This window comes from Aptenodytes patagonicus, chromosome 1 (assembly GCF_965638725.1).
Source record: "Aptenodytes patagonicus chromosome 1, bAptPat1.pri.cur, whole genome shotgun sequence".
Classification (NCBI taxonomy): domain Eukaryota; kingdom Metazoa; phylum Chordata; class Aves; order Sphenisciformes; family Spheniscidae; genus Aptenodytes; species Aptenodytes patagonicus.
Window position 1 is genome coordinate 223,828,003 of NC_134949.1, and position 21,944 is coordinate 223,849,946.

The 21,944-nt window shown below is 49.9% G+C and overlaps 1 protein-coding gene across 1 annotated transcript in view; it reads left to right on the forward strand.

Annotated features, from left to right (window-relative positions):
* GAB2 (GRB2 associated binding protein 2) overlaps window positions 1–21,944 on the forward strand; it is a 102,614-nt gene that overhangs the window by 53,028 nt on the left and 27,642 nt on the right. The window contains exon 2 of the mRNA XM_076328435.1: window positions 3,383–3,683. Coding sequence (XP_076184550.1) covers window positions 3,383–3,683 — 301 coding nt within the window. The remainder of the gene's footprint in view (window positions 1–3,382; window positions 3,684–21,944) is intronic.

Consider the following 21,944-nt stretch of genomic DNA (forward strand, 5'->3'; position numbering starts at 1 on the left):
GGCCTCTCTACGTTGTAAAGCTGTTAAACAAACACAGCCCTTGGCTCACACCATGTGGCGGTGAGGCACAGTATTTTGGCAGGAGTGGGCTGACAGCAACAGGGGCTTCAAAGGAGCCAGGAAGAAATAGAAATAAGGAGAGAAGGGAAATGCAGGTGGAGGAGGAGATGCGTGTTGGCCATCACAGCCCCATGGTGGGAGAAGAAGGTCTTGGAAATGTGGCAGCGGAGCATGGAGGTTCACGTGGCGTTGCATCCTCCTCTGGTTGGCGTGGGCTGCGATTGCCATGCACATATGGATCCTATGCGTCCTTACTGCTGTCGCAGCTGGTGATCAGTAGACCCTTAAATCACCCTTTGCAGGAAGGTGATATTCTAGGGAAGCCTAAACATGGAAGATTTGGATGATATTGATAGCTTTGAATGGGGAAATAGGTGTCCCAGGGGGATGAGCCTTATGCTGCAGGCTGCGTATCCTTTGCCACGTATCGCTATATGTTGAAGCTCCATTAGTGCCACGAGATGCTCCACGCACAGCCCTAGCCTGGCAGACACAAGGTGAGTGCTTTTCCTAATGGAGACACAGCAAATCCACGGGGAAGAACTAAAATACGCTTGCTGAGCTCAGTGCTCAAAAATTCAAAGAAAGGGGGAAAATCTCCACAAAAATAAGAAGGTACCTGGCTGTTTCTTTATTTCCTTCCATTCTCTCCTAATAGTCAATGCTTATTCCTCTGGCTCAGAAGCTGATCTTAGGAGGCAGAAATGGCTGGTCCTGCTGCAGGGACGTGCAGTGGGAGATGCATCCAGCTCTGCTGCCTGCGGCCACCTGTCTAGGACAAGCAAGTCCAGCAGCTGCTGCCGTGACCTGTTTTCCTGGGTCAGAAGCTGTTTTAGAATAATACTGGTGACTCTTTATCGTCATGAGGGAACCAGGCAGAGGTGGACAGGGTGGTCATCCCAGGTTGGTGGGGCTATTGCTCTGTCCAAGGGTCCCACCCTCCAGTGATACTCCAACTCCTGAAACTTCCCAAGAAATTCTGTCCTGCCAAGAGCAGTTCTTCTGCAACCAGCTTGTGTTAGGACTTACCCACTACCACCAGACTGTGTGTGTTATACTGTTTTCTCTGCCAAATATTGACTGCATGGGGCTTCCCATCGCTACCAGACAGACCAAAGAGAACTAGAGAAGTTGTGGCTCTCACATTGGTGATAAAAAGGGAAGCCGTGGTAGCATCGTTGGCATTGCTTGCAGCATTTCCTCCTGTTTTTTCCATGAAACCTCTGAATTCTGTAGTCTAGTTTCTGTACTTTGTGGGTTTTTTAATGCAACTTCTCAGCTGTGAAGGGATGCTGCAAGGCTTGACTCTGAACGGTTGGAAAGCAACCAGCCAAGTAACAAGAACTGGTGTTGGATGTTTCTTCATTCAGGTGGTGGTTCATGTGGTTGCACAACTTGATCTTCTTTCACACCCCCTCATTGATGTGTGCCCATGTCTTTGTCCTGCCAAGTGGCTGCAAAGAAATGGCTCGGTGTTAATAGAAAGAAGCACTGCTGCATTTGGAAGATTGCACTGAAGTTGCTTTCCTGGCACCAGGAACCAGTTTGAGAATCAGTGCAAAACTAATTTGGTTACAAATCTCAAAGACACCAACAAAAGCTATTTTTAAGCCTTTGAGAAGTACGGTGCAAATCGGACCATTCAAAGAAAATATTACAGGGGTTTCTTATCCTTATCTCAGCCACCAAATTCTCCAAAATTGTGGGATCCTGGTGCAATTGGGTGGCTGAGATCTAGCACATGCCCAATCGCCAACACGCGACGCTGTAGTCACCTCCCAGGAGCATCACGGAGGTCCCAGCACAACGCTCACCTTGCTGCCTCTCTTGGGTTACTAAAGATGTTCGTGGCTGTTGGTTCTTCCCTCTTAGGGACGTCATGTGCTTCCTCATGACCCAACCTCTCACAATCACATGAACCCAAAAACTGGTGATTTTTTTAAAAAAAAATAATTAAGGCAAAGCTCATAAAACAAGCAAATGTCCATGGTCGGGGCAGGATGGCGGGAATTGCATCCCCTCCCTTGGCATCCCTTGGTGCAAACCGAGGTCTGCATCAGGTAATGCAAGAGCGCTGGCCATACCCCACATCACCCCGCTCATCCGCGTGGGCCATATCCAGCCCGCGTTGTTCGTGCACCTCTCAAACCTTCACTGCCTTCAGAGGGAGCCTGAACAAACTCAGATGTTTTAAGGCCTACTCTTAGACGCAGCCCTTCCTTTCCATACGCCATGGGAGCTGAGCCCTCTGCAAGGCAGCATTGCTCTGCGATGGGGAGCAGCTCAAGGTGGTCCCTCACCCCCTGCATCCCTCCCGCAAGCGCCAGGATGCTCGTGCAGAGCCCACCCCCCCCAAAAAACCCCTCCAGCCCACGGGATGGGAGTTACACCTGCACGATTCTCTGTGTAATATAAGGCGTAGCATTTAGCATGTTATTGTTGTGGCTATTCCCCCTCCTGTGGGCTCCCAGCTGCATTTGATGTGGGGAGGGCAGAGGGGCTGCAGCTCTCAGTGCCAGGGCTGATGGCTGACATTTATTTTGCCAGTTTGATTCAAACACCGTAACCCCCTGAGTCCATTCCCTGGGTGGTTTGGCCGGGGGCCGCTGTCGGCAGTGCTCGGAAGAATCGATGATAACCTTTTCCTTTGCTAAGGAGTTTCCTATGTACCGGGGAGAACAAGATGCTGAAAAACAAATGAAGCTTGGATTCTCCATGGGTCTCCCTGGCATTATTCCTGATATTTAAAAAACCAAACCAGTTCCCTGTTGGTTTTATTAGCCTTTCTATCCTGGCATTTAAACAGAGATGGGATTGGCGTGGTCAATATCTGCAGACGCGCGCTGTGATGCTCTCAGGGGTTTCTCTGAAGGGCAGGATACCCAAGGCACTGTGTCCAAAGCACCTGAGCTCCTCCGAGCTGCTGGAAGGCATTTCGGCACTGCGATTGCTGGTAATGCCGCCCCACAGATTATCTCACATCAAGGAACGAAGGGTATTTGGGTCCTGGGAGTGTGGCTGGGCTGTAGGGTAGGAGCAAGGATGCTCTAAGCCTCAAGACTAGCGCTTCTTGGGGTCATCTTAAGCTAGAATGATATTTCGATATTTAATTCTCCTGGATAACCAGTGGGATTTGAGTATTGAACTGATGAACTGAGCTGAGTCAGTGCACCTCTTGCAGGGATGTCCTGAGCAGCATCCCAGAGCATCCCGGAGTGGAGGGGTGTCGCGTCCATCTGTGTCACCCTGTGCCTGGGCAGTGGTTTCTTGGCCCTCACAACCTGAGCGATGGTGTTCATGCTTCCTCTCTTCTTGGTTTCAGGCATGGAAGAAACGCTGGTTTATCCTGCGCAGCGGTCGGATGAGTGGCGACCCCGACGTCCTGGAGTACTACAAAAATGACCATTCCAAGAAACCTTTGCGTGTGATCAACCTCAATTTCTGTGAGCAAGTGGACGCGGGCCTGACCTTCAACAAGAAGGAGCTGCAAGACAGCTACATCTTTGACATCAAGACCAGCGACAGGACCTTCTACCTGGTGGCTGAGACCGAGGACGACATGAACAAGTGGGTTCGCAGCATCTGCCAGATCTGTGGCTTCAACCAGTCCGAGGAGAACACAGGTACCGTCAGAGCCATGTCCGTGGCCAAGAATCATCTCCTGTCCTGTCCTCCCAACGGGGCCCATTTCCTCTTTCAGATCAGACCTGTGGGAGGGGGGTGCAGCCCACCACAAGGCTGGGAGGGCTGGAGTGGAAAACGGATGGACATGTGGGAAACTTCCATGAGGCTTTCCTACCTTTGACATCTGAAGCAGAGCAGGCTTCACCCCTGTGAGCCACCTAATTCATTTTTCTCCCATAACTGTAGACCTTTGAGTCTCTTATAAGAAGTTGGTGGGGTGTGGGGACTTTTTTAGCTGCAGCCTTTGTTCTCATCCATCACTGAAGTTCATTTGAGAGTCGTGGGAACCAGCAGTGAAAATCCCCCTCATTCAGAGGTTTCAATCCCTTGGTGGGGTGGGGGAGAAGCTTTGCTGGGACCATGTTCCTCTCCACTGTGGTTGTCTCCACTGCTGACAAGCTCTCGTGTGAAGGACAGGCGCGTCCTCTCCACCTGCATCTCTGTCTCCTTCTGGGACCCTCTGGGAAAGCTCTGGGAGGGGAGAGGAAAACACCGGGTGGTTCTGCACAGCAGCAGGACCTGTTCCACCTGTCGTGCTCCACCATCCAAACTCAGTTGCGCTTTGACAAGCCCCTGCAGTGAGCACTGGTGAGCTGCCTCCGCTTCCCGGGCACCGTGAGGGCTCACATAAATCCCGAGTGAGATGGGATAAGGGGTGAGCATGGGGTGCAGTGCTGCAGTCACCTGCCGGTCCCATTACACCTGGTAGCACTTCTGGGCATCTTTGTTTTATCTCATCCGTGGTCCAGTCTCATCCAGGGGACCCCAGTCCCGTGCTCTGTCTGCATGAAACTCCCCATAATAACGTCCAGCTTGAATCTGTTTTGGTCCCTCGTGGAGCAGCTGCCGTCCGTGGGAGCTGAAACCCTGCCAAGAGCTTGTCAGGCAGGACGGCAAACAAAGCATCACAGCAGCGTGGATGCGATCTTCACCGACTGACGCATGAAACAGGACGTCACCTTGGCAATGGGTGTGCAAGTGGTAGAAGGGATCCTAGATAATGCTGCCAGCATGGTCTTGCAGAGAAAGGTCAGGCTAAATAAATTACATCCTGTTCTGATGTCAGCAGCGCAGTCCTTGAGGTTCGGCGAAACCATTCAGGCCCCTTTTTAAGAGCTGTTTTGTTGCAGGATTTTCCATTTTGTGTGCTTTCAGCTGGGGGAACTGTTTTTCTTCCCATTTAGTAAAATGAGCTTCCAGCCCAGCGGCAGCGGGATCGATACTGGACTTCAGTGAAATACAAATCTGGGCAGCAAAAGGAAAAACAATCTCCCACTTGCAAGTACATCTGTCCCAAAGGGCACATAGGGCTTGTCAGGCTACAGACATCCGAGCGCTATTCCCTGCAGGATCACGGAGTGACATCAGCAAAAGAGAAACAAAAATCCCTATTTGTAACAAAATCACAGCTCGTTAATGCTGTAGGGAAAGTACCCACTTGAAACAGCACCCAGCTGCCAAAGCGTGATTTTCTGAGTCAGCCGAGAAAAAGCCTGCAACGGCGAATGCTGCAGATGTGTCCAGATGCTGCAGAAAAGAGGAAGCATGAATTATTCAGGGCTGGTGCTTCGCTTTGGTGCTCGCTGAAGCAACGACCCCACGCTCACCTTTCCTTCGCTGTTCCTGCTAAGTAATGGTAAATAAATCATCAATTTCCCAAAGTAGATAATGTTTGTTTGAAGGACCCATGGCGCGAGGCTGGGCAGAGAGGTTGCAGGATTTTTGCAGCGTGATGGGTATTGGGAGTCTTGTCTGTCTTAGTGTACATAAGCCCATCACCCATCCTTCCTGATGGGTCAGCTGGCAGGAGAAATAAAGCAGTTGTAGCAATATTTGTAACTGCTCTGCTCCATCTGCATCACCTCCTTATAGAATCATAGAATCATTTAGGTTGGAAAAGACCTTTAAGATCATGAGTCCAACCGTTAACCTAACACCGCCAAGTCCACCACTCAACCATGTCCCTACATGCCACATCAACAGGTCTTTTCAATACCCCCAGGGATGGGGACTCCACCACTTCCCTGGGCAGCCTGGTCCAGTGCTTGATAACCCTTTCGGGGAAAAAATTTTTCCCTAATATCCAATCTAAACCTCCCCTGGCACAACTTGAGGCCATTTCCTCTCGTCCTATCGCTTGTTACTTGGGAGAAGAGACCGACCCCACCTCGCTACAACCTCCTTTCAGGGAGTTGTAGAGAGCGATGAGGTCTCCCCTCAGCCTCCTTTTCTCCAGGCTAAACAACCCCAGTTCCCTCAGCCGCTCCTCATCAGACTTGTTCTCCAGACCCCTCACCAGCCTCGTTGCCCTTCTCTGGACACGCTCCAGCACCTCAACGTCCTTCTTGGAGTGAGGGGCCCAAAACTGAACACAGTATTCGAGGTGCGGCCTCACCAGGGCCGAGTACAGGGGCACGATCACTCCCCTACTCCTGCTGGCCACACCATTTCTGATCCAGGCCAGGATGCCATTGGCCTTCTTGGCCGCCTGGGCACACTGCCGGCTCATGTTCAGCCGGCTGTCGACCAGCACCCCCAGGTCCTTTTCCGACAGGCAGCTTTCCAGCCCCTCTTCCCCAAGCCTGTAGCGCTGCATGGGGTTGTTGTGGCCAAAGTGCAGGACCCGGCACTTGGCCTTGTTGAAGCTCATACAGTTGGCCTGGGCCCATGGATCCAGCCTGTCCAGGTCCCTCTGCAGAGCCTTCCTACCCTCGAGCAGATCAACACTCCCGCCCAACTTGGTGTTGATCCATGAAGCCATGGATTGATGGGTGGGAGAGGATGAGGAGTTCACATGAGAATAACCCAGTTCCTGGGTAGAAATAGAGCTTGGGACCTCTGACATTTCTTTCTTAGACTTCACCTCTTCATCTTTAAGCTTCTCTGTGCCTTGTTGTAGCCTCTGCCTTGGAGAATGAATGAGTCAGTAATTGGATGCACCAAAAAGGGGAGGAAAAGGTAACCGTCATGGGCAGGAATAGCTCCATGATAATTGTAGCAATTAATTAACTAAACCTTCCTCTCCCAGTGTGGTGGAACGAGATCAGAAACTGCCGGGGAAGCCACTGTGCACATTTTTCTGGTTATTCTCGTTTCTGGCTGCGTGACTGCTTTATGCTGATCTGAAAGCCTTGCTGGGTCCGGCCCCAAAGCTGGCTGTTCCCAACTGGATTATATTCGCATCCTGGCCGGGGAAGCGCTCCATCACCAGCAAAGGTGTTTACTACAGCTGCCATCACATGCTGAATTACCTCCTGCTTGAAGGGGTACCCCGCATCAGCTGAGCCCCAGCCACCAGTCATGAGTTTGCTTTTAACCCACCGGTGGTGGAGGAAAAACTCCTTAGCTTTTGGGGCAGTTTGGGTAAAGCCTATTTCACCAGCTCCCCATGACAGTAGGGAAAAGAAGGGTTTTCAGTTTCTTTTTAGCAAAGAAACTTTGCTTCTTAGTGAGCAAACGGGCAACCTGAAAGTGGCTGCACGTGGTGATGCAAACTGGCTGAAAACCCTCTGCACCAGCGCAGGACCGTGCTTGGGTGCTGCCCGCACTCCCAAAAGGCAAAAAATTAAAAGCCCAATGGATTTGTACCCTTTGATGCTTCCTTCTGTTTGCAGCTCGACAGGAGAGTGTAAATTTTCTGTTGCTTGGTTTTCCTATTAGTCCTTCATGTCCTGTCTAGACTGGGGACTCTAAGGATTAAGAAATAGGCTGGAGTTTAGGGCGGTTTAACGTCGTGCTACGGTTAGCTGCTGGTTTAGCTGATTGCCAGCTGCGTTACACATCTGGTTCGTCAAAAGGAAGCTCGTTTCAGCCTCAGGCACCTAAATGTCAGTGAAGTGGCGGGTACCTCCAGCTGCCCCGGCGCCGCCGAGGAGCAGCTGCTCCACAAAGCCGCCGCGGTGGCTTCATTCCCCACCCTGACCTGAAAATAATTGCAGAGCAGCGCGATTACATCTGCTGGGAGAAGGGAAATTAAATTCACTCTAAGGTGTTTACCCAGACTGTGGTGAAGCTCTTTGTTTCTGTTAACACATATTTACTTTGAGAGCTAATTACTATTTTTGAATAAGTGGAGCCTCGCAGGATCCCGGCTCCTCCACGGGTCCAGGGAAGCTGACGAGGCTTGAGGAAAGTAGATTTGCTCCTGGCTCAGCGCTGCTTTTACACTGCAATTTGCACTGCTGCCGCCTCGGCCGGTTTGAATACGATGGGGGGAGACCTGCCAGGGACCCTGAGCCACGGGCTGTGGGAGAAACGCAGGCACGTGGATATTTAAAACCATCTGCATTTTCCCTGCCCTAGTGGGCAGGCAGCCAGGGCTCAGCTGTAAACTGGATTTTCTCACATGCTTTGTTTGTTGGAGTTAAAAAAAATACCAAATCCCACTAAACATATCTCGTGTGCCATTAACCCTTTCTGGAGCTGATGCTTTGGCCAAAACCCCACCATGTCCCATTCCTGATACAACTCAGAGGCACAGCTATGGCAGCGTATAATTTAATTTCTCATGAACCACCATGCGTGTGTGGTCCACTTGCAGTGTGTGTGTCCTTGCAGGGGTCCTGTGCACAGGTTAGTTATTTTGGAGAGGTTGATACCTTTATTAATTCCGTCCCAATTTACTGTGACAACCCCAGCACCTCCCTGCAGCTTCTCTTCCACCAGCTCCATGGGGCATGGGCTCTTTCGGGGGCTTGGATTTGTGGGTGCTGAGCAAACACTCGGGGGCATTTAAGAGCTTATTCATGCACCGCATTAATGCCCCTGTGCTAGAGGTTTAACCCAGCCATGGAAGCAGGGAAGGCAATATTTGCAGGTGAGTAAATGTCCTTGCTCTGAGCTGAAGGTTCCCGTCGCTCAGACAGAGTGAGCAGGGCGTGGGAAAAGGATGGCGCTGGGCTCCTGCCCCGATGGCTTGTGTCTGGCAGCAGTAGCCTCTCCCACCCAGCCCGGGCATGTCGTCTTCTTTTTTTTTCATCTGGGACTTTATTTATTTTATTTATTTCTCTGCCTTCTGCCAGGGGGTTGCTCCAGGGCGATCCCGGGCTCCGTCTCACTCTTTGCTCCATCTCCAAGGCTCAGCACTGGCGTTTTGCATCGCAGCTGGGATCGATCCCCAGCAATCCCGAGGCTTTTACTATCTCACTGCCTGCAAGTCAGGGCCGAGCATTAATGTTTAATGGAGAGCTGAGTGTCTCTCCTTCCTCCTTCAACTCAACCGTGCTCACTCCAGCAGAGTTTGCTGCCCCAGACACCAGTGACATCCAGTCACTGGTGCCCCAGACACCAGTGACATGCAAACTGGTGACAATCCAAACTTCGATTGGATGTAAGGAATAATTTCTGTACTGAAAGAGTGGTTAAACATTGGACCAGGCTGCCCAGGGAAGTGGTTGAGCCCCCATCCCTGGAGGTATTTAAAAGATGAGTAGATGAGGCACTTAGAGACATGGTTTAGTGGGTGGTGGTGTTGGGTCAATGGTTGGACTCGATGATCTTAGAGGTCTTTTCCAACCTCAATGATTCTATGATTCTATGATCTTTTCTATGACATCCAGTCACTGGTGCCCCAGACACCAGTGACTTTCCGCTCACATCAATGAGGTCTCCTACATCCCACGTGCACGATCTCCGCTGTGGGTCTCTTTGGCTTGATGCTGCCCCAGACCCTCCACTGGTTACCCCCTTCCAGCCCATGAGAGCAAATTTATTGCTTTAGTACCCACTTGACTTGCTTTGGTTGGGGGTCCCATACGGGTCACTGGCTGACTGCTCCCCAACCTGCTGCCTGCTCACACAGGCTGCCTGCAAGTCTGTGCTATGAGCCCATATGGCTGCTCTTGCTCCCTCCTCGCTTCTCCCCAAAAAATGTGTTGGTCCCAGCATCAGTCCAGCAATGCTGCTCCCCCCGTCGGGTCCTTGCAGCCAGCTTTGCATGCGTGTTTGCTAAGCAAAGGGAGCTCGAGGTGGGCTGGAGAAAAAAACCACCACAAAGATACCTCTGAAGACTTGCTGGGAGGACAGGAGCTGCCCAGAAGCTCAGTGAAGAGGCTGCAGGTAGCAAGACTAGAGTAAAAGGATACGTTTGCATGCCATATACCACCCACCTACCCCAAACATCCCCGAATCACTGGTGTTCACCATCCCTGCATGCAGGAGCAAGGCACCGGGGAGCCCAGGCAAGGTGACGGCGCTGGGGCAGCCCCCACTTTCCCGCTGCTGCCGCCTCTCCCATGGCCAGGCAGAACCAAAGCAGAGGGGAAATGCTAATGACTGCTACAAGGCCAGGTACTTCCTTGCTATTGTGCCCGGCGCACGCCTCCTTCCACGCCTCCTTCCTTCCCTGCTCGCGCCCTGCATGAGTTGCACGCCCTGTGCCATGCCGGGGAGCATGCATGGAGCCGAGGAATGGGGGCTGAGAAATGGGGGTAAGGAGGGAGATGTGGGGGTGTCCTTGTGTCCCTGAAAGCCCCCGGGCCCTGATGCGCTGTGTTTCGGTATCTGCAGGCAGCACTGCCACCTAAGGGCAGCCAAGCAGGCAGCCCCTTGCAGAGCCTTGTGCCCTCAAGCTGGGCCAGGACTTGACTCTTCAGCTTCAGTCGACGCAAGTCAATTGGTCTTGACTTCATCTTTAAGCTCTGGTATGGGTTGTGTTTGGATATCAACTCACTTGGAGGCCAGTCTGTCCGCCAGCAGACAGTACGGCACTCTACAACAAGCAATCAGCAAGATTGCAATCAGCAATCAGCTGAGCTTGACCCATAGGGTGGATGGGGCAGATCTGGTTGGGTTCTTTCCATGTATCCCACCTTCCCATGTCTCGTTCACCTACCCAAAGACCTAATCAGGGATCAGGTTAGGAAAGCTAAAGCCCTGATAGAATTATATCTGGCCAGGGATGTCAAGGGCAACAAGAAAAGATTCTATAGGTACGTCGGGGATAAAAGGAAGATGAGGGAAAATGTGGGCCTCTCCAGAACGAAACAGGAGACCTGGTTACCTGGGACATGGAGAAGGCGGAGGTACTCAATGACTTTTTTCCTTCAGTCTTCACTGGCAAGTGCTCCAGCCACACCGCCCAGGTCACAGAAGGCAAAGGCGGGGACTGGGAGAATGAAGAACGGACCATGTAGGAGAAGATCAGGCTCGAGACCAGCTAAGGAACCTCAAGGTGCACAAGTCCATGGGACCCAATGAGATCCATCCGCGGGTCCCGAAGGAACTGGCGGATGAAGTTGCTAAGCCACTATCCATCATATTTGAGAAGTCGTGGCAGCCCGGTGAAGTTCCCACTGACTGGAAAAGGGGAAACATAACCCCCATTTTTAAAAAGGGAAGAAAGGAAGACCCAGGGAACTACAGGCCAGTCAGCCTCACCTCTGTGCCTGGGAAGATCATGGAACAGATCCTCCTGGAAGCTATGCTAAGGCACATGGAGGACAGGGAGGTGATTCGAGACAGCCAGCATGGCTTCACCAAGGGCAAGTCCTGCCTGACCAACCTAGTGGCCTTCTATGATGGAGTGACTACAGCAATGGACATGGGAAGGGCTACAGATGTCGTCTATCTGGACCTCTGTAAGGCCTTTGATGTGGTCCTCCACAACATCCTTCTCTCTAACTTGGAGAGGTATGGATTTGATGGGTGGACTGTCCGGTGGGTGAGGAATTGGTTAGATGGTCACATCCAGAGGGTAGTGGTCAACGACTCAATGTCCAGATGGAGGTTGGTGACGAGTGGCGTCCCGCAGGGGTCCGTATTGGGACCGGTACTGTTTAATATCTTCATCAATGACACAGACAGTGGGATCGAGTGCACCCTCAGCAAATTTGCAGATGACACCAAGCTGAGTGGTGCGGCTGACACGCCAGAGGGACAGGATGCCATCCAGAGGGACCTGGACAAGCTTGAGAAGTGGGCCCCTGTGAACCTCATGAGGTTGAACAAGGCCAAGTGCAAGGTCCTGCCCCTGGGTCGGGGCAACCCCTGGTATCAATACAGGCTGGGGGGTGAAGGGATGGAGAGCAGCCCTGCCGAGAAGGACTTGGGGGTACTGGTGGGTGAAAAGCTGGACTTGAGCCAGCAATGTGCGCTCGCAGCCCAGAAGGCCAGTCGTTTCCTGGGCTGCATCCAAAGCAGCGTGGCCAGCAGGTCGAGGGAGGGGGTTCTGCCCCTCTACTCTGCTCTGGTGAGACCCCCCCTGGAGCACTGCGTCCAGCTCTGGAGCCCTCAGCACAGGAAAGACATGGACCTGTTGGAGCGGATCCAGAGGAGGGTCCCAAAAATGATCAGGGGGCTGGAACACCTCTGCTCTGGAGAAAGGCTGAGAGAGTTGGGGTTGTTCAGCCTGGAGAAGAGAAGGCTCCGGGGAGACCTTACTGCAGCCTGTCAGTACTTAAAGGGGGCTGATAAAAAAGATGGGGACAGACTTTTTAGCAGGGCCTGTTGCGACAGGACAAGGGGGAATGGCTTTAAACTAAAGGGGAGTAGATTTAGACTAGATCTAAGGAAGAAATGTTTTACTCTGAGGGTGGTGAACCACTGGCCCAGGTTGCCCAGAGAGGTGGTGGATGCCCCATCCCTGGAAACATTCCAGGTCAGGTTGGACGGGGCTCTCAGCAAGTTGAAGATGTCCCTGCCCACGGCAGAGGGGTTGGACTAGATGAGCTTTAGAGGTCCCTTCCAACCCAAACTATTCTATGATTCTGTGATTCTAATGTCCTCTGCCCTGTTTGGGACCTAGAGGTGGCCTGCATTGGGACGGCAATATGGAGTCCCTAAGCCTTGAGCCCTTTCTTCTCACCCAACATCCTACCATACATATAGATGTAGCCTTTTCCTCAGCGTTCCCATCAAATACTTTCTGCACTCAGCATCATGGAGCTCCATCTTTTAAAACACTGTATGTCACGTCTAGATCCACTGGTTGCACATCTCAAGGGCATTTGGGTCAGTCCCACCCCTCCTTCTCTACCATGTGCTGAGTTTTCCTAACAAGGGAAACAGCCGTAACTGCAGATTCACTCTGGAAGGACAAATGCAGGTGTCATGTCAGCCCCAGACTTGACCTAGCCTTGCTGGAATGGATGGGCAGACCTGGCAACCCCAACTCACTTTGCATCAGGCTCATGGTTGAACTTCAGGTGCATGCAAACGCCTCCTTGCCCGAGTCCCAGTTCATCCCTTAGTCATCCTGCCTCTTTAAATTTGTTCCAAACTTCCCTGACCCTGGTTTTCCTGCTCCACAAACAGCAAGTTATTTTAAGATCTGACACTGTTCAGCTTTTATTTCAGTGTAAACAATACCAGAGATGGAGTGGTCTTGGCACAAAGGAGCAATCTGAGAGCAGTTAAGTGCAAGCTGCCTTTTTTCTCCCCCCTTTTTTTCCCTCTTTCCCTTTGGAGATGAGCTAGTTCAGGTGCTAATGAGTCTGCTGAAGAGCAGAGAGCCTCTAAGGACCCAAAATTTGCTTCCTAGAAGACAGAAACTGGCTGATCTCTACCAACCGGTCAGAGTCTCCTTGCTGTGATTCCCTGGGCATTTTGGAGAGAGAACTGATGTCATTGAGAGTGAGACATGTGCTACTGGTTATAATCTGTCCACTTTTGGGGAGAAGATGGAAAAAGATGTCTAAAATGAGGCAAATCATTTGCACCCTAAAAGTGCCCATTTCATTCCCTTGGCTTTCCAGGGAACCAGGACTGATGAGCTCAGGTGGAGACATCCACCTCGTAAACTCCTAAAACTCTGCTGAGGTGAATCCCACCCATCTCAGGATTGCTGTCAAGACCTTTAAGATATTTGGATCTTCAAATGGTGCCATTTGTCATTTCATTTACACCAAATGAGGATCAGCCCCTACTATTCTTCCATACCTTCTTCTTGCTGTACTCAGCTCTTCATCATGTTGTGCTACCAGAAGCATTGCAGGACCAGAGCCAACACCGCGTTGCTATGATGGTCACTGTCCTTAATACCAAGAGCAGATTTCTAGCCCATCTGGGTGCCAAGAAAAAGACTGAAGGAAGGATGCAGAGGGCTTTAGAAACCAGAAAGCAAGATAAAAGGTCTTAAGGTATCTCCATGATTAGAAAGCCAAGCTTCTGGCTTCAGGGGCTCTGATGCAATTGAATATCAGGTTTGCAATGCTGGATCAACATTTTCTTCAGAATTTGGGACTCGGGAATTTAGAAATTTTTAGGATTTTATTATTTAGATTTTTTTTTGTGGCTGTGGACATTTTGGAGAGGTGGGGCTGGAAAAATCCAGAAGATCTGTCATCTGTGATTGCAAACTCATAACTCTGCCATCCCAGAGAGACCACCAGGAGATATGTGTTAGTTGAGCCCCCTTTAACCCTACCCAGCATTGATGGGAACTGGCAGAGGATGCGGCCATCTGTGGGAGCACCAGGTTTACAGGCAAGGAATGCTCCTATCTCACTACAAATAATAAAACCATCAACCAGCAAAAAAGAAAATTTACGCTCAGCTTTCAAACAAGACCAACAGCCAAATACTTCAGTTCTTCATGACTGTTTCCCAGCAGGCGCCCAGCACAAGGGTATCCAACCGGCCTCTTCTGAAGATAAATATGGAGCTGGAGGACTGGGGCCTTTGGGGAAAATCCTGCCCTTTCCTGGCCAAAGTCCCACTGGGTTTGCTGAGCTGAGGCTGGGATTTGAGCTGGGAGGAGAAGGAAGAAATGTGAAGTTCAAGAGGTTCGGGGATTTTTTAGGGCAAAAAGCATTGCCCAGCCTTTCTAGCACAGGTTTCCCAGCAGAGGTTGGCAAGCCACGTTCATACCTCTCAGCCCTGCCCAGGGCTGTCTCCTGGGCCAGGTACCCAGAACAAGAAACCTATTTAAAATAATTCTTCATTTTATAATTGGCTTTTATCGCTACGAGCCCTGTGTGCGTCAGGTCAGCCCCATTAGTTTAATGGGTGCTGAGGAATTTTTAGGATGACTTACTGACCGTGGAAAAATGAGTGCGGCAGACGGTATCAGCATCGCATCAAAAAGCAAAACCATGCAAAGCCTTTGGAAACAAAAACAGCTGATGGGCTTGGAGCGAAGTGACCGGCGAAGCGGCACTGTCTGAGCAAAACCGAGGGAGGGAGGGAGGGAGGGAGGGAGGGAGGGAGGGAGGGAGGGAAGGAGGCATTTTGGGTGTCGGCCAGCTGGGAGGAAACTCTCAGTCAGATTCGCCCGCATTTGTATTTCCCAGAGGGGCCCTGGGACTGTTTTAGCCCGTGTGCCCCAACCGTGCCGCGCTGGGGTTCATGGAGCTGTACCCCGTGTCTGCAAAGCTGCTCGGGCGTTGGGGCGGGATGTGGATCTGCAGGCGATGCCCAACACGTAGGGGCCAGGCTGGGAAATGCGATGGACGTAGGACCCCAAAACGTGTGTGTGAGCAAGTTGGGGGACAAGGGAGAAAATCACAGCAACCTTCGCGGCAGATAGTTTCAGGCAGTTTTTCACAGCATGGCTCTTTTTTCCCCCAAGACAATGTATTTCCCCTTTTCTTCCCTCCATATATTTCACATTGTTCCCTCCAAACCTTTGATAGGGGCCACAGTTTATACACCCTGAGCACTGCTTTGTAAAACCTGATAAAAGCCAGGACAGATTTAGGCTCTCGTTTCCCAAACCCCAATGCCTGTTTGTTTACTGGTTTGTATTGCTTTATATTTCCAATTAAAACCGAGCCTGAGTAAAGGGAAAGCTTTCTAAAGCCTTTAAAGCCTGTGTGTGAAGGCACATGGAGCAGGAGGGAGCCGTGAAGCTGTCGATTGCTGTGAACTTTCCATGACACCACTCAGGGTTTGTTTCCAGACTGATTTTTATTTATGAATGCAGTAGCATTTATTACTGATTTTATCTGTAAAGATAACACTTCTTCCCTAGATGGTTTCTATGCTTCAGTTATAATTACTGCCTGCTTCTCAAACATACTTCTGCATTATTTAATGTGGTCCAATGTCCAAGCTGTAATGTTGGCAATTTTTCACTTGGACTCCGGAGTTACACCTGATCTGGGGATGCCCGTGTCCCCATATGTGCCCTGGCCACATCCCGGCTCCCTCCGGGAAGGCTGAGAACATTTCTCAGGGTCCCTCACAGTGTAGATGTAGCCAAGAAACCAGTCTTCTGCTATGCTAGGTGCTGCGCAAGCACTGAGCATAAAGGCGGCCTCTGCTCAAAGGGATTCACCATCGAGGCACAGCATAGACATGTTGGTGCATCTTTTCTCCTGCCTGTAGCCATCTGCTGCCAGAGACAGCTCAGTGATGGTACCTGCTCCCTCCAAGCTGGGAATGATCTTAAAAGGGACACTTGGCCACAGCTCCTGAAAAACTTGATGAAACATGAGACTGTCCAGGAAAATGAGATGTCATTTCTCTCTCCTGTTTCGCCCTTGCTCTCAGCCTGCTTCTTCTCTCCCTGGGAGTCAGACCTAGAAGGGGGTTACAGTTTCCACTAGGCATTCAAGGAGCATCCTAACTGTTGGTCCATGCTTATGATCACTTTAAGCCACAGAGGATGAAGCAAATACTTATAGTTAAGCATGAAAAAACACCCCAACTTGAGTCTCCATCCTTGGAGATACTCAAAACCCAACTGGACACAGTCCTGACCTGCTGTGGCTACCCCTGCTTTGAGCAGGGTGTTGGACTAGACCATCTCCAGAAGTCCTTTCCAACCCAAACATTCTGTGATTCTGTGATTTTTATGAACTTACGCTGCAGGGAAATAGCAGGCTTCAGAGTACGGCGAGGAGCTGAGATACCTCAGCAATCCTAGCAGGTGAAACTGGAGTTGGTCCCTGTTAGCATCACCAGGAAGGTGGGAGGGCAGAGCATGAGATGAGACATTGCTCCATCTGAGTCCATATCACAGCGTATTGTCCAATACCCCTTGGCTCTGGGTAAGTCCAGACTCATGTTTTCTTACCCTTTTTGCTCTGTGTGATGTCCCTCATAGTCCTCCAGCTGCAGGTGGTGAAGCTCTGGCACATCTCGGCCCTTGCTGGGGATTCAGCTTCCTTTCATACTTACTGGGTCGTTGTCATATGCCTGAGGAATGTGTCTGACTTGCTTGCACCTTTGATTGATTGCCACCCTTTATATCTGTTTATTAGGATGGAAAATAACATTTCACCTAAAAAATTTCATCATGTGTTCTTTCAGCGCCACATGACCAAATCCCATTCTGGCCAACACAGCTGCTCCTTGCCAATTTTTGGTATGATTGCCTTCCATCATTTTACTGCCAAATATATAAACTGCCCCTGTTCTTGTATGCCGTTGCTTTTGAAAGTAAGCTGGAGTTGAGTGACTCATTGCATTTGCTATTTTTTTTTTTCATAACTGACAACGAATCCTCTTTTTGAAGTGTCGGGCAGGCGTCTGGGCACTCAGGCGCTTGCAAATACTTCATCATGTGTAAAAGTGTAGTGAATGGCTATTGCACTGCCCGTGGCTCCATCCTCACCTTTATCTCACGGCAGATCACCTGCCCCGCCAAGCACCACCTTGTTTGACACTGCTATCTGTGTAAACCGTTCCCTCGAGCGTGCATATACTTTGCACAGGCTCAACCTTGATACAAAGCCTTTATGACGGTAATTATTTTTGCTGGCTTGCCATAACGGTTGACATTGCTCTCAAATGAGTCATGATGAAGTCTTTCAAATACCCACTTGAAATCCATAAATTCTGTGATGAGTCTTTTTGCTAGTTGATGGCTGCTTTGATGATTAGTGTTAGGGTCAAAACCTGGTCCACACATGATCTTCCAGGTGAAAATGCTGCCTTTTTCTCTTGAGATTTGTCTGAAAAAAATTCCTGATAGAGCAGAAGACTTTGTCTTTCCTGGAGAGCACTGTGGTGTCTCTTCAGTCTTTACACTTTTTTTTAAAGTATCTCAATCCGCTTCTTGACTCCCATGGCTTTTCCTCATCCCCAAACTTCATGCCATGAGTCTAAGAATGGGGTGGTGTGATTTGTGATTTTCGCTTGAAGCACATTTCACACTTTCGCAGCTTTATTACAGTTTTTAAATACCATTGTATCTGTTCTTTGGCATCAACATAACCCTTTCTGAGGGTCTGAGATCCTGCTGGCTTTTCTGTGATGCTCCAGAAACTCACTTCCACCGTTTCTGCTACCTTTAAGAAAAACTCAGAGTACAGGCTTGCAAATGCTTTGGATTTCTTTGGCACATTGCTGGAAGGACCGCCCTGTCCTCTGCCTGCCGCTACTATTTTTATGCAGATAAGCCCATGATGTCCTAGCCCTGGACAAACAGTGCTTCTCGCAGTAAAAAAACCCACTGACAAATCTCAGTAACGAGAACACACACTACTGTCTGGTGTCTCCTGGTGCAGTTTGAAGGCAAGACCAACCCTGTGTTCACAGACATTTATGACACAGAGCGGTTTGTTTTATAAAGTGGCTTAAAGAATTAATACTTCCGTGAGTGCAAGAATTCCCACAGTTGTATTAGAGAAGTTAAAATATTTGCTTTAATAAGGTTTATAAATGATGAAGTGAGGCGCAAGTCAGTTTTCCCTGCGGGTGCGTTGCTGCATGAGTGATCCCTGTGAAGTTCTCAGCTGTCTCCGAAGCATTTAGAGATGGAAAGCTGGAGCAGGCTGGCTTCTGGTCCGGTCTGGTCCTGGTAATTCCTGCATTCCTGTGGTCATAGCCAAAATCCGTTATATCATGGCTTATTCCTCCCAGCATCTGTGGAGAGAAACGGCTCCAATGCACTGCGTATTTGTTACCAAACCACATTTCATCCCATGGGTGAAGGACTCTGTGATAATGATGAGAGGGGCACCAAGTGTTGGATCTCATCCAGATCTGTTTCAGCAGCCAAATACACCAAGTTCGGACATGGGTCATCTGGGTAATTAAAACAAAATAAAATAAATCCCATCCCTGTGAGGAAGGAGGAGTTCTTAGAAGTGGCACATATGGAGCCTGAGCAAGCTGATGCTGGGGGAACGCTGCCCTTGCAGCGAGCGGAGGGAGTGACGAGCCCATCACAAATTCCACTTCAGAGGTGGTAAAAATTCAGCGTGTTCGTTTTCACTCTCACTGGAATTCATTTTCATCTGCTTTCAGCGTTGATTTTGATTCACACCTTTTCATTCTGAATTTGAATGAATTTCAGAAAAAATCAAGAGTTCTGCTCAGAATTGCGCTTTCATATCTAAAAAGTGCATGATGATGATCTTCGGTCAAAACAGGGTAATCCACCCCCAAAAAACGATCCACTCTGATGAGAACGAATTGAAACACCTTGACCTTCTCCCCTTTTACTTAAAATTTGCTTTTATCCTCTAAAGGTTTCTTGTAATTTCTGGCTGCGAGTGATCCCTTGGCAAGCTCCTATTTTGATTAAATGGCATTTTCCAGCTGGAGGATGTCAGAACATTTTCAGCTGGCCCTAAGCCAAGCGCGAGGCACAGGCGATGCACCGGGCCAGAAGATGCGGATTTTGGTCTGGGTGCTGGTACCATCTGTGGTGTGTGCAAGGATGGGTGCAGCCACAAGGGTGATAATGTAATCTGGGTTTTAAGGATGGGCTCACCGCACTTTGTGAGCCACGTTGGAGTGAGGAAGGGGAGGGTGGGGAGCTGCTGAATAAGCCCATGGGATGGTTCCAAACCCATGAGAGAGCATCAGAGGAGAGAGGGTTTGCTCTGGTCCTCGGATGCTGGAGGATGTTTTGTTCCTGAGTCAGGGGATGAGGAATGCCAAAATTCAAAAATATTACCCTCAAGGAGATTGTGATAAATCTGCCTCGCCCGAGTCTCCTGAGGACCAAGCTCTACATTACGCTCCACTGTCCCACTAAACCCAGCTCTGCTGCTGCTGTGTGTTAAAAATAACCACAAAACCAGCCCATGCTTTAGTGCACAAGGTTCAAACAGCAACATCCACGCTGGGAGCTTGCCCTGCTGCTCAGTGCAGAAGTATGCAGGGGGGAGAGATTTGCTCGTCCGCAACCAGATGTGACAGGGAGATGGAGGTTGTCCAGGTGGAAACGGTCGTGCACAGAGATAAGAAATGCCAGAGCGTAACGTGGAGCTGAACTGATGGCGACCAAAGTCCAGTGGGATGTTAAACCCAGCAGGATTCAGGACTCCAGCCAACCCTGCATCTCCTTTAACCACCTTCAGCTTTTCCTTGGGATGGTCCCGGAGTGGTGCGAGCCGTGGTGGAAGGGGGACATGGGGACAGGCACAGGGCTGGGGCTGACCCTAACCCAAAAGCGCTTGCAGGAGAGGCTGCCAGCCCTGCGTTTCTGAGCGTGAATACCACGCTAACGTATTGCTGTGCTGCTTTCAACCCACGCCAGTTCTTGCCTTTGGCACAAGCTGTGCTCCCCAGTCCCTGCCAAACCAGTACAGATGTTTTAACACCCACCGGAGCCCAGATAATTACAAACAGAACCGAGAGACTGGTCGGGGCTGTTTTCTTTTCATTGCCTGAACTCTCAGCCGTTCTCAAGCGAGACGCCTCCCACTTTCTGACATTGCTTTCAAAGACATTTTTGTAGGCCACATTGCTAATACTCATTTTATTAGGGGAATGCTGAGAAGCCCCAACCAGGATGAGGATCGCACCGTACCCGCTGATGTAACGGTGACCGCAGAGTGAAACAAGTGCAGGGAAGATGAGTGGAGCGGTTGGGAAAACATGTTCATGAGAAATTAGAGCTGGTTTCTAACCAGCAGCTTTCCAGCCATGGCACTGCAAAGCTCAGCTCATTTTCAGATGGATTTGGGGAGTGTTTTCAGTGGGACAAAACCATGAGATCAGCTGGTGGGCACTGACCAGAGGATGCTGCAGGTCCTTCCCATCCTAGAACCTCATGAGAGACAGTGCCCATCATGGCGAGCTTGTGAGCAGAGCAGATGAGATGAAGGAAGGAGCAGCATCTCCTGTTTTAATGGAGGAAAGCCAGCAGCAAACACCTTCTACCTGGTCTGTGCTTGTACAACCTTAAGGTATGGGAGTCTGGTCCATGATCAGGTTCTCTCGGGCCATTTGCAAATAGCCAGGTTTGAGCTTAACAGATGAGAACTGTTTTGGTGTGAACTAAACCAGCTGTCTTATGCACCTCCCCTGGGGCCACTTAGAAAGTATCTGTGGAGAGGAGGACCAAGAAAGCCTCCTCAGGCTTCACGCCTACATGAACCTCAGGTCTACTCACCCCTTTTCCATCAGGATACTTTGAGGTCCTCTTGGGCATGCAGGTTCATTTTGTCCTTGCTGATAACTGGTTGGGTGGAAGATGACTGGCACAAGCCCACCAACCATGGTAGGCTCGAGCTGTCTTCATTGCTCTGCCCTCAATCCCTGCTATGAAATTCCTTGTAACCCATGCCCAGCCATGAAGATTTTCATCCGACATTATTCCAGTTCGTTTCTGGTTGCTGTGGAGACCAATTTAAATGAAACTCTAGTATTTTGAAAGAGAATATGATTCTAAGTCATTTGCGATGCAAGGTCCCATGCTAATAGCATTAGCATATTATTTGATTATGGCGATGTGTAGGGAATAAATTTCAAGTCCTTTTTACCGTCATTGCATCTTAAAAGAAGAGGAAGAGAAAAACCTCCAGGTTTCAGCCGATACTGAAGACCTTTACTGCGGGTGAACTCACGATTTCTGAATGCATAAAGCTTTGGGGGTCACAGGCACTTTTAACCTCATGGCAATGAGAATAGCTCCCTCAAAGGGACCTTTTCTTTCTCTGCTTCCACTGAGCACTGTTAATAGATTGCCTAATGGGCAGGACTCAGGTTTTTAATGATGGGTAGAGAGAGCCAGGATGGCTTTTTGAGCTGTTTGCATTTTTGCTGGAGCGCTGGTGTGGCAGAGCCCAGCTAGAGAGCGGCTGTGGAAGGCACAATCCTCCCATGGCTTGCAGAGATTTTTCTTCTTGCATTTTGCCCTCAACATCTTAGGAATGGTTTTGCCTTCAAGACTTTTTTAGATGATTCTAGTATGTGGACAGGGTATGCCCATACCCCTAAATGAAAAAAAAATTGCATGGAAAACCTTTGCAGAGAGGCTCGTTTTGAGAGTAAAGGCTGCAGAGATGGAAAAGGGAGAGCTGAACTTCCAGCAAGAAAAAAACCCAAGCCAAACTAATTTATTTTTTTGAGTCTCCATCCCT